A 12,463-nucleotide genomic window follows, 5' to 3' on the forward strand; every position below is an offset into this window, starting at 1 on the left:
CAGCAAATTTACTTAAACATGCAAGTGTATTCACAACCACACTCACACACACTCACTCACACACATACAACCCCCGCTTGCCACATACATTTACCTATATTTACATACGCATGCAAATTCCAAACGGCTGCTTTCCCCCTTTTAAACCCTTTATGCAGACTTGTATGCATTCACAGGTAAATGTCTTTTTTTTTTTAAATCCCTTTTTTCTAACAAGATGACATTTAGTCTTTGTGTTTTCTTTCTGTGATTTTGTTTGTCTTCTCTCACATTGAGAGAAACAGAGCTTCCCCACAACAAGTCAACTCCAACTGGTCCAAGTGCACCTGTGGTCTGTCCTCTAGCCAATCACTGGGCAAATATCCTATAAATAACCCAGTCACCACTACTCCAGTCACACTCACCCACCCCCACTCACAACCCATGTATATGGGTATGCATGCACACAGTCACAGCAGGTGCACACCCAAAACATATGAAAGGAAAAGACTGTTAATTCTGTGCTACCTGTGGCTGAGAGTTGCAGATGAAGATTTTATCCTTTTTTTTTTTTCAGAATCACTTTGTCCCAAACATGGAGATAAATATCTCTATAAAGAAAATGCATCACATGTTTTGATGCAATTTTTCCAGCTTTCTTCAAAATAACTGTTGGCTCTACAGGTTGCTGCAGCCACCTTTCTCTTGTAGAATCTATGTCATCTTTAAACAAAATGCAATGTAGTTATGATGTACACATGTCAAAGTGTTACAATGTGCACTTTATCAGTGTTGTGCTATGGCAGTTAGTTTGGTCTGGTTTCTATGGATACCCTGTTGCCAGGCAAAGGTAAGCCCCTGACCAATGAACCCACCCCACCAAGCACCTTCTGTTCAGCAGCTGGCCGGGAGGGAGTCAGAGTCAGCAAAGTCACACACTGAGGGGTCACACATACACATATACACACACACACATATGTACTAACTCACTCAACAGAGAGATTTGTGAAACCACACATGCAAATTCATCCCATTTGTTTAAACATTTACATATTTGACATTATGTTTAATTGTGTGTCTCTGATATGTAAATAAGTGAATAAACTGAAGTACTCATACTCATCTTTTTTACTAATTATTTTTCAAAAACACGGTGAAATCTTGAGCTAATTTACCCTGTGATACACACACACACACACACACAGACACGCAGGACTCCTTTCCACTATTACCACACTACACTCAGACATCATTAATGCTCCATTCAGGCTAATCATCCATTTATAGGGATTGATTGTGTAGAGGCCAGGGGACTTCATTCTGTGTGTGATTGTGTGGACATCGGTCATACCCATGGTTAAACTCAAATCAATATTTTGGCCTGAGAGACACTTTCATTGGCAATAGCCCACCTGCTGTTTTTGTTAACTCATCATTTGACCCACTTGCACAGAATGAAATGCATATTTACACACAAATGTGCTTGCATAAATGGTAATGATTCAAAGAATAATTGTGTTTTTTGTCTCGTTTCTCTATCTCATAACTCTCCGAATGTTTTTGTCTCTGCCTCTTTTCATCTAAAACTGTCTTTTGCTTCAAATATCCTGATTTTATAGTTCATAACTACCTACATATATTTCTGTTCCTTTGACCCTTTGACGATCTCTACTTTGTTTCACTCCCCTCTCTTTCTGTTTTAGGACAGGTGAGGATATAGCAACTGAAGGCAAGCACTTACGAATGGGCTCTATTACAATGCCGGATCCACAGGAACACATGCCTATGCCTCACCCTCATGCCCTCGCCTGTGGACAGGGCTTCTCCTTACGCTCCCAGTCCCTCCACTCTGTGGGTGGTGGGAACAGTGGGGGTGGGGGAGACGAGGAAGTGGGAAGCCCGACCTCTAGGAAGCAGCCTCCACCAAAGCCCAGAAGAGACCCGGCCACCAAGCTGAGCATGTCGTCTGAGGCGGTGGACCACAATCCTATGTCCACCTGCCGTGGGGAGAGATGTGACGGTGAGTGGTGGTGGCACTTGATAGCAGACCGCTGCTCTATATATAGCTGCTCTCTGTGGTGCCCTCCTCAACCCTGTTTCTCCTATCATGACATGACATCTAGCTATTCACTGCATACTTCAACTAAGTACTATAGTAGCAGATTGAATAGAAATAATAATTAGCTGTAAGTACAATGGGGTTACGCCATTGTTAGAACATTCTGGGTGCAACAATAGAGGTGACATCCTGCACTTAAATAATCATATTGGGGAATACTTAAAAGAGTCTGACAAGATTTGTGATACAATACACTGAATGGTTCCAATTCCATTTGACTATTTTTGCAAAGGGCAAAAACACAGTAGCATGTTTGAATAAAACTACTTTCCAAACTTATTAAATACACAAGGTAGAGAAATTGAGGATTCCAAAATTGCAGTACAGATTGTAAATCTCCTGTTTTCACTTACACAGATTACATAACACAGACAATCCTACTGCAATCACAATAATCATTTGGTTGTATTGTGCCTTGTGCATGCAATTATCAAGCACTGCTATATATATATATATATATATATGCATTCTATCTTTTCACCAGTTTCTATTGTTGAGAGTAGTGTCCGTAATTAACTGTAATTACTATTAATAACAAGTACTGTGTATTAAGTTGAAGATGGATATTCAAATACTGATAGCTAGAAAGCTATTTGTTGTTATATAACTGTATGTAAAAAAGACAGTAGTCTCCTGATATGTCTATAGCCCTGTTCAAAACAGATTTACACTAATATTTATTACACTAATACCAGTAATGGCCAAAATATTGTGGTCTGGGAAGTCAACATTTAGAGATGCCATCAAGATTCAGGAAGAAGCACCCTGGTGCAATTTCAGTTTTCTAAAGTAAAATAAACCAACACAGTATGACCATGGATGAAAAAGGGGGTATAATTATAGGACAAGTGAGTGTAAGAAAAGGCGGAAAGAAAAGGAATTAATTGACAATTATGCTTCAACTAGCCACAGACACAGGCATGGCTGTAGCAAATGCATGTACTGCATATGAAGAAACAAGATTTGCTAAATAAAACTGATATGTGTCTTCAAATAAAACTCTACGTAGCAGGTGACTGTTGAAGCAAAGAGATTTCGAGGTTGCAAGAAGCTTTGACTCCATTTCAGTTTGGATGCTTTGCTGCTAATGTGATGTTGAGGTAGTCGCCCAGCCTGGCTCAGATTGGTGGGGATCTCTCTATGTGCACACAGATCTTCCTGGGCACCACGGCAACCATCCCACAGAAACAAGACCCCCTGCAGCCCAGCCAATCACAGCATCACTGAGCACCTCGGTCCAATGGGGCTCTAGAGATGCTGAAGTCTGAGGCTTCATAGCCAATCAGAGTGAGAATGTGGGGGTGTCCCTGGCTGAGGGGAGGGTTGCGTGCGCTGTAGCTGGCGTTGTAGCAGAAAGGGGAGGAGCTTGTCAAAGTAGAATTCATTCAAGAGGAGCGATTGACCTAGATTTGTTTTCCCCAGGAGGAGAAGGAGGGGGAGGGGGTTGCAGGCAAACACATCCGCTACACAGGGAGGGGGAGAGAAGGGAGTAACAGAGAGAGGACAGGGAGTAAGAGATGTTTGGAGGGAAGGATTCATCACCATTGCTGAAACAGATCTCAAGAGCCACCATAGAAACCCATTAGTGTAGAAATGTATCTGGCATTTGGAAAAGAGTAATGTTAATGCATGTGCATCGTTGTATGCACATACACATATGCACGCAAAGAAAGAGCACACAATAATCAAAGTATTATATCAACCTGATAAAACACATACCAGGAAGACATCTGGATGGAACCAAATCATGTTACAACATCCTATTGATCAGTGGTAATGAGGAGAAAATTTATGAATAAAACGCCTGTTGCATCCTTCTATTTCAAGTTAGCATCATTGACACTGACATCAACCTAAAATAAATTCATTGCATACAAAATACCAGTGCAAAAACACTGAATAAAATTATGATTTCAGTTTTAAGTTTTGTTTCATCTGATGGATCATTTTCTGGACAATAAATTCATTTTTCAAACCTAAATCAAAGAGCATTCAGCACTAACCGTCTAGCTAATTTTCACACATTCATAAAAGTACACATTGAGGTGTGATAGAAACAAGGAAGACAGACACCTACACAGTTAGTTTTCACTGTTTTCTTGAAAGATTGATTTCATAATTGTAAGACTATGTGATAAAATGTGTACATGCTTGTCCTAATTTTCCTTACTGAATGTGAAGGCATGTGCAGTAGTGCGTGCGCACGTGCGTGGAGTGATGGTGGTGAGTCATACAGTTACGGGAAGTTAGCATGTGTCAAGGCCATCTGGTGTCTGAATTATTAAAAGCTTAAAATCTGCAGTGTGAAAATTTCAGACATCGTCCCACTCTTAAATACACTTATCTTCCCTTGCCTATCAGAGAACGGGACACTCCTAGCCAAACATCTCAGTGTCTGACCTAGAAAAACACTATGGGCAACTCAGCAGTATAAAGCACTGTCCACTGTGTGTAAACTAGAATTAGGACTGTAGAGTCATATCTAGTCAACACTGTACCAAAGCCTCACTGCACCACATCTAGAGTCACGCTCCAATGCTACGTCATCACTATCAGCAAGAAGCTCCACACTGTGTGTGACCCAGATACTATACATACAGGTTCACTGCTGTATATGTGACCTACAAACATGCATATGCCTCAACTATTCCCACATATCTGACTATAGATATTACTCTCAGCTACACACACTGACCTACATGTGACAAAACTGCAGTGGGCTTTATGTTAAAGCTAGTGTTGAATGATTTGCAAAATACACTTTTGTTAAATCCACATCAGAATGACAAATTATTATATATGAGTCAACAAATGGATAAACCAGGAAACAGGATATGATATATATATGTGTTATAAAGATACTTTCAAATGTGAGTTTCTCCCTTGGATTTGTGTTTAGACTTTGTTATTTTCTATCCTTTAGTACCACAAGGATGCAGTGAAGACTGCAGGAGGGTGCCTCCTCCAAAACCCAAGAGGAACCCCAACACACAATTGAGTGTTTCTTTTGATGAGTCCTATATTAAGAGTCACGGGGGCAGTGGGGTTTGCCCATCCAAACCCTTCAACCATGTCATCTCCCCCTGCGAACACAACCCCTCACCTCCACAGAGTGATGAGAGCCCTACAGATGACTGTGAAGATGAACCTGTCTACATAGAGATGGGTGGAATTGATGTTGGAACCCGAGAACCCCTGAAGAGTGAGGATGAGGAGCCTGGAGAGTCTGTGTATGAGGAGATGAAGTATCCAGCTCTAGATGATATGGAGTACCGTACTGACCCTGTGGGATGTCGCTCTGCATGCCCCACCCCAGCACCCTATGACCCTGAACCTCTTAGTCGCTGCTCCACACCTCGAAACATTCCTCTCTGTGACATTCCTGCACCCTTTCCCAATTTACTCACCCATCGGCCTCCACTGTTGGTGTTCCCACCAGCACCAGCCCAGTGTTCACCCAACTCAGATGAGTCACCCCTCACCCCATTAGATGTAACCAAACTGCCCATGCTTGAGAACCAATCCTACAGCAAATCCCCGACATCCTCCTCTGAAGCCCCCTCGTCAGCACACATCCGCAGGGAGCTCACTGCCACTCCAACCCTCACCATCTCTGGACGCTCCTCTGCACCTCCTCTGCCCTGTACCCTCTATAAATCCTCCTCCTCATCTTCCTATCAGCGCAGCCACTCTGCCTGCCCATCACCAGTCAGCATGGGCCGCTGTCTAACCCCTCTGAGCCTCATGCGAACACCTCCCTTTGACGCTCCAATGCCATTCCCCGGGGGTCTGCCACGAAGCGCCTCTGCTACCCCTCATGGCAAAGGCTCACCACCACAAGACAGTGTGGGTCGACTTCATGGCTCTATGCAGAATGTGTCAACAGGCCGTTCACGGACACCCACCAGCCCATTGGACGAACTAACTAACCTGTTCACCACAGGCCGGAATATGCTGAAGAAAAACTCTAGTGGGAGAAAATCTAAAGAGCCTGGAGAAAGTGAGTCATTTCACACATAAAATATATATTATCAAATTGCATAAACATTTTTTATGTCTCAGATTGCAGAAGGATGTAGACAATTTATAACAGTATCACAATCAGTGTATCTAACTTCATTTTATAAGACAGACTTTTTTTAAGAAACATTTTTTAATCCCTACCAATACTAAAAATAGTCAATAGTCTGTGGACATCCATACTGTACACCCAAAGAGTCCTTGGACAGAAGATACTCTCTAAAAGCTTTGGCTGCAGAAAAAAATAGAGCAACCACAAATAAGTAGTTTTCAGTTCCTTAATGAGTAATAGTGTAATTTATTCCTGTATTGAGTTAACAAGTTTAAATCTATTCAATTAGAAGGCTTTGCAAAAAACACATCACTTCCATGGTATCCCATTTGTGGTGCTCTCTGCAACCTTCCATTTAATCTAGACCCACCAAGCCAAGTCTGATACAGATCGTATGATTTAATCTGAGGAGATTATAGTGGAAAGCGAACAGCAGGTCTGTCAAAACCTACTCAAGGCATTAGGCCATCAGGCAGCATTAATTTTAAATATGTAAACATCATGTTTAAATACAGATACTTATGCAACACTTAAGACACTGCCAAAGTCAATGCAACAGGGAACGAAAACACTGCATGCTCATTATGATTGGCGCATAAATTGGCGAAAAGTTAACAAAAACAAGTAAAAACTGTAAATCACTTATGCTGGAATTTTGTGCCATATGGTGAGTTTGGAGCGAGCAGCAACTTCAGTCTGTGCATAATGCAACAATTGTGTGAAATAAGGCACATTAAGTTTCAATATTTTGAAACCTAATCTACTTAATGCACATGAAATAAAAAATTAGGACTGCAGGCAGTAACTAAAACTAAAAGCAAGAGGGTGGTCTATGAATGCATGACTTTTGTGTAGTTTAATAATAATAATCATGCATTAATATAAATTATAAATTAATGTTTTAGAGTGAGATTTGAAATGGAATTTACCCTCATAGTTATAACTATATCCCTCTTTATAGCTGAGCTGCTGAAAAGAATTAAAATTAGTAAAATAAAATTGATAAATTATAAATTTCTGCTCCAACAAGGATTTATTCAAGTGCATTTTGTATATAAATCATAAAAGAACTCCAAATAGTCCTTGCATCTATTCTTACTCAATGCTCTTAGCAACTACAACATAGCAACAGTGGAAGGAGGCGAAATCCCTGTTTCTTATTTGCAGATTCCCTCCCCATGACTAATGCAGCCAATCACAGCTCAGGGCATGCTGCTCCACAGCTGAGCAATGAGCTCCTGATGGGGATGGCTGTGGCTCTGAACTCAAATCTACACCTGATCAGAGGATTTCTGATTTTCTTTTCTGTCCAATCAGCACACACTGCACTCATGATTAAGCCAATGAAGTAGCTGGGACAGTTGTGCAGCTGGAAATGTATTTATTTATTTATTTATTTTCCTATTTTGACTTCACTGATAAAAACATCTTTCAATTGATTGTATATATGTGTCAGTAGCACATTTGCTGTTTATTTCTGTCAAATTGCTGCATTACATTAAGTGACTGTAAGTCACATGCTGCACGCAGTCCCTAGGAATTTCCAGTTACATCTCGCAAAAGATCCTTTTGGAAATATATTGTTCACTGGTGCCAATTGGTTTATAAAGGGTTTTATACAAATCCATATAGTGCTGTATTGGCAGGTCCTTTCAGTTTGTTAATTATTATTTTTAGTATTTTATCCCAGCAACTGTGTGCAAGCGGTAAATGAGGCTGAAGCACTGACAGGTTTAATGTGTTGTTCTGCAACGGGCTAAAAGTACAACTATTGTAATGAATACACAATCATAACACAGTGAATTCAGGTACATTTTTTCTCTTGATTCATAAGGCGACAGAGGCAGCAACAGCTAGCTGACCCACATACCAACTGGTTAATTGCCAGTTACTCTCTAACATAAAAATGGATCTGCACACATTAAAAAGCCAAGTATGACACGTGCGGGCTTGACAGGGGATGCTAGTTTTCACTGAGCTTTGAATCAGTGACATACATATTAGATATTAGCATTTGCTACACATGCATTAGAATATTGTATGTGTGCATCCTAAAAAAAGAGCACACAATGTAGTTGTGCACCAGAAAATGACAAACAGTGAAATAGAAAGGCATCTGAAGGCAGCAGTTAATGGTTTAGGAAAGGTTTTTACTGTAATCAGTATTGCTTTTGTATATTATTTTGTAGATTCTGGACAGTGACAAAATGCAATATGAACCGCAGAGCTGAACAAAAAACAAATGATAGTGCCTGTCGTTAGACACTATCATTAGCGTGCAATGAAAGGAGCACAGCTCTGATGCCTAAGCCCACACGACTTAAACTTCAATGGTTTACAGCAGCAGCCTCAATGAGTGTTGAGTGCCACCTAGAGGATATTTGATAGTGGTGCATAAACCTGTAGCCAAATAGTATTTTTCCATGAACAGTGATATTTTTTTCACAAATATGCAATTGACAGTTTTTAACTTTATTATCATACTACCAACCACAGTAGAACAACCTTTGACTTTAGAATCACCTGTTCTGATTATTTTTGTCCTGGTGTTTTTACAGCTGAGTCCAAAAGCAAGTCTCACAGTGAGTCCAAACGTGAAGGTAAGGAACGTCACAGTCACAGTAAGGAGTCCAAACGAGACAAGGATCGCCACAGCAAAGACTCTTCTCACAGAAGAGACAGAGACAAAGACAGAGGGAACAGCAAATTAGAACAACTGCCAAACAGATGCAACAGTAAAGACCGTACATGTAGCAGTGTAGAAGCATTGCCTGTTCACAGGGATAGCAGGGACCAGGGCAGCAGCAGTGTAGAGCCCATCCCTGTGAGACGGGACTCCAAAGACAGGAGCTGCAGCTCCTTAGAACCCATCCCTTTGATAAGAAGGGATTCCAAAGACAGAGGGGTCAGCAATGGTGACCTCATGCCAAGGAGAGACAGCAAAGATCGGAGTGGGGGACATGGAATGGAGTCTTTGCTAAGACAGGACAGCAAAGACAGAGAGAGGCTGCTAGATCAACCACCTGAGCTGTTACCAAGACAAGACAGTAAGGAAAGGACAAAAAACGGTGTAGACTCTAGACATGAAAGCAGAGAGAGACTGCTGGATCAGCCACCTGAGCTCTTACCCCGACAGGATAGCAAAGAGAGAGCCAGGAATGGTGTGGACTCAAAGCATGAAAGCAGAGACAGGCCACCTGAGCTTCTACCCCGACAGGAAAGCAAAGACAGAGCTCGAACTGGAGCAGAATTCAGACATGATAGCAAAGACAACAATCCTGATTTGTTACCCCAACAAAATAGCAAAGAAAGAGCAAGGAATGACTTGGAACATAGACATGAAGGTAGAATAGACCAGCCACCTGAGATCCTACCACGACAAGAAACCTCCAGAAGCAGTAAGGACAGGGTTGGCTACGGCTCTGAATCCAAGCATGAAGTAAGAGAGCGAAGCTGCCACAATGGAGATCTTCCTCCTCCACTTTTACCCAGACTGGATAGTAAAGATCTGAGCAGAACTGGCCTCGAGGTGAGACGGGACAGCAAAGCTAGAAGTCTGAATGGCTCAGAGCAACATTGTTATGATGTGAAAAACACCAAAAGCTCTTCTGCGATGGAATATAGGTGTGATAGCAAAGAACGAGGGCACAAAGCAGATGGCACGCCCCGACGGCATTATAGCATGGATCAGCCAAAAGCACAAGAGAGGAATAGTAGCACAGTGTCAGGGCAACATTCATCCACAACAACTCCTACTCACCATGGGAGATCATCTGGTAGCCCACCGATGACCATGGGAACAGGAAATGGTGAGTGTTCAGATATCAAACTCAAAATCTAAAATTGATCATTAAATTGTATATTTTGTAACATAAAACTTCCAGATTGAAAAATGCATGTGACTTTTCTTTCTTTTGTAGACCTGAAAGCAGTGTCAAAGTATGGCCGCTCACCCTCTATGCCTGTTAACCCCTCACCAGTGGGAACGCCACAAAGGAGAGCATCAGAGTCCAATCAAACACATCAAAGTCAGGTACGTAGAGTTGTTTTTCCTTAGCACACACACACACACACACACACACACACACATATATATATATATATATATATGGATAAATGAGCTCAAGAAGATGATAAACACTGACAGGCCAAGTTCTCAGGCACTTTTTTTTTAAATTAGGCAACTTGAAGCTGCACAGTAATCACTTCACTTAATGCATTGACTCTGCACCCAGATGCCCCAGATGCCCTGGATATGTGGAGACACCACCATGCTAGATCAGATTGAAAGGAAGCGCACCCTCTGCATGGAGATCCGCTCCAGACAGCATCCACACCTGCAGAGATCTCTGGAGAGGCCTCTTCCTCCAGACAGGAGTGAGGACAAGCACCAGGAGCGGAATCCGTGTAAACAAGAAAGTGCATCTGTCCTCCCAGGCTGGGGAAAAGGCAGCGGGGCCAAAAAGATCCGTCCTCCCCCTTACCCCACACAGACAACTGTGTTCTGGGACACAGCCATCTGATAGTAACAACAAGCTTACATCTCTCTGCCACACAAACCCCGGTTACCCGCACCTACTTCCCTTTGGGCTGCGCTGATTCTTCCCTGCAACATCAGGGTCATCGGGACAGCCAATAATAGCCCTAAGGGGGATGATACTTGCTGATGTCAAAGGACAATGGTGGTTACCATAGCAATATTTCTGCTTGTTCAGGTTGTCATGTTTTCTTATCATCACTGGTGATATTTGATATTTTTCTATTTCCTGTGACTGGATTCTTGTAATATATCTAGTAGAATAGATATTTGATGAATAGATATTTTCTAAATGAAATGGGGATTAAAAAACAGCATTATTATGGATAGTAGATGTAGATGCAATCTAATGTTTTTGTTATTTTTGTTTTAGTTTATTTTACATGCTAAAGCATTATCTATTAATACTTGTACTGTAGTAGCATAATTTTTTTTATGCCCAACTCTTTTTTTTGTGTGCAAAAGCACTAAAATGAATGGACTATTCAATTCTGTCGATATATACTTTACATTTTCACTGTTGTATTGTAAGTTGAGGAGTTAACGTCAACGTGCTTTAGGTTCCAGTGCCCTCCATGCCTGGCCCAGTATGTTGTAGAATGTACAACAGTTGGTCCTAGAACAGAAACAGGAAACTTTGTTGCTTCAGTTTAATGAATTACAGTAAGAAGCTGTGTAGTCATGACGTCAAAGCCTTTTGAAGCGGTTGAATTGTTTTATATACAGTAGGTAAACCGGTTGGCTGGCACGTTGTAGTGGACAGAAAAAGTGTGAAATGTTTCTGAAATATGATACACTATGAGGGTGGGATAAGGAGGTAGCAAATTAGAACATACAGTATAAACAGTATAATTTCCAAAACTAGCCAAAGCCTGTAAAAGTGAGATATGGGTGTGGTTGCATTTTGGATGTTTGGCTATTTGAAATGGGGTTGATGACAATAGCTGGCTAGTACCAGTGCCCTTACTTTGCCATGCACACTGCGAGCACCATGACACAGTGTAAATACTTTATGCCAACAACCTGTACAATCAACGCCTGTGCTTTTAGAACATTTCTTGATTTTACTGCAGATTATAATAGCCATATGCACTTGCTTAAGAAATAACTTTCAAGATTATGCTTATATATATATATTTTTGAAAATGTTAGGAGTAGCGAGATGTGCCATGTAAGTTTTAATTCACTGGCTGGAAGCCTCAAAAGACAGGCTGTGTGTGACATGCAGTCATCTGTGGTTGGTTGTCTCTGACAATATTCCCAATTCAACTAGCTGGCAACCCTTTTACAAATCAAATTGTTTAAGGACCTATCAAATGACAACAGCTCTGACCAGTCAAAAGGACAGGAGCTGAACAAAGGCCTACTGATAGATGAGGCTTTGTACAAAAACTGCACTACCCAATCATCTTCAATCACATTTGATCAAGCTGGTTACATACATGTCCCTCTCCCTCTGCTCTCTCCCTCTACCTCAGCCTCTGTCTTACATCATTTAATTTGGTTCTCTTTGCACATTAAAATGCAATGTCATCATTGCCAAAATAGCCCTCAGAGTGCAAGTGCAGTACCTTCTCTGGTGAGAATCAACATTACAGAGGTCCTTCTGTGTTCTAACTATATGTGTGTGTGTGAGTGTGTGTGTGTGTGTGTGAGGGAGAGAGCTATGTGTGTTGTGTTAGTCGAGCTACACTGTATGCAAGTTGAGTCTTTAAAAATGATTGTTTTAAAACATTCACTTTGCCCCATCCATGAT

At 41.3% G+C, this 12,463-nt stretch overlaps 1 protein-coding gene across 1 annotated transcript; it reads left to right on the forward strand.

Annotated features, from left to right (window-relative positions):
* The first annotated feature begins 2,913 nt into the window (after nt 1–2,913).
* Nucleotides 2,914–10,700, forward strand: nyap2b (neuronal tyrosine-phosphorylated phosphoinositide-3-kinase adaptor 2b). Its single transcript, XM_026313392.1, has 5 exons — nt 2,914–2,929; nt 5,022–6,098; nt 8,729–9,979; nt 10,091–10,203; nt 10,406–10,700. Exons 1-5 carry the CDS (start codon nt 2,914–2,916, stop codon nt 10,691–10,693), a joined length of 2,745 nt encoding a protein of 914 aa, XP_026169177.1. The 3' UTR covers nt 10,694–10,700.
* Nucleotides 10,701–12,463: the final 1,763 nt, after the last annotated feature.

The sequence above is a fragment of the Mastacembelus armatus genome, chromosome 17, assembly GCF_900324485.2.
Source record: "Mastacembelus armatus chromosome 17, fMasArm1.2, whole genome shotgun sequence".
In the NCBI taxonomy this organism is placed as follows: domain Eukaryota; kingdom Metazoa; phylum Chordata; class Actinopteri; order Synbranchiformes; family Mastacembelidae; genus Mastacembelus; species Mastacembelus armatus.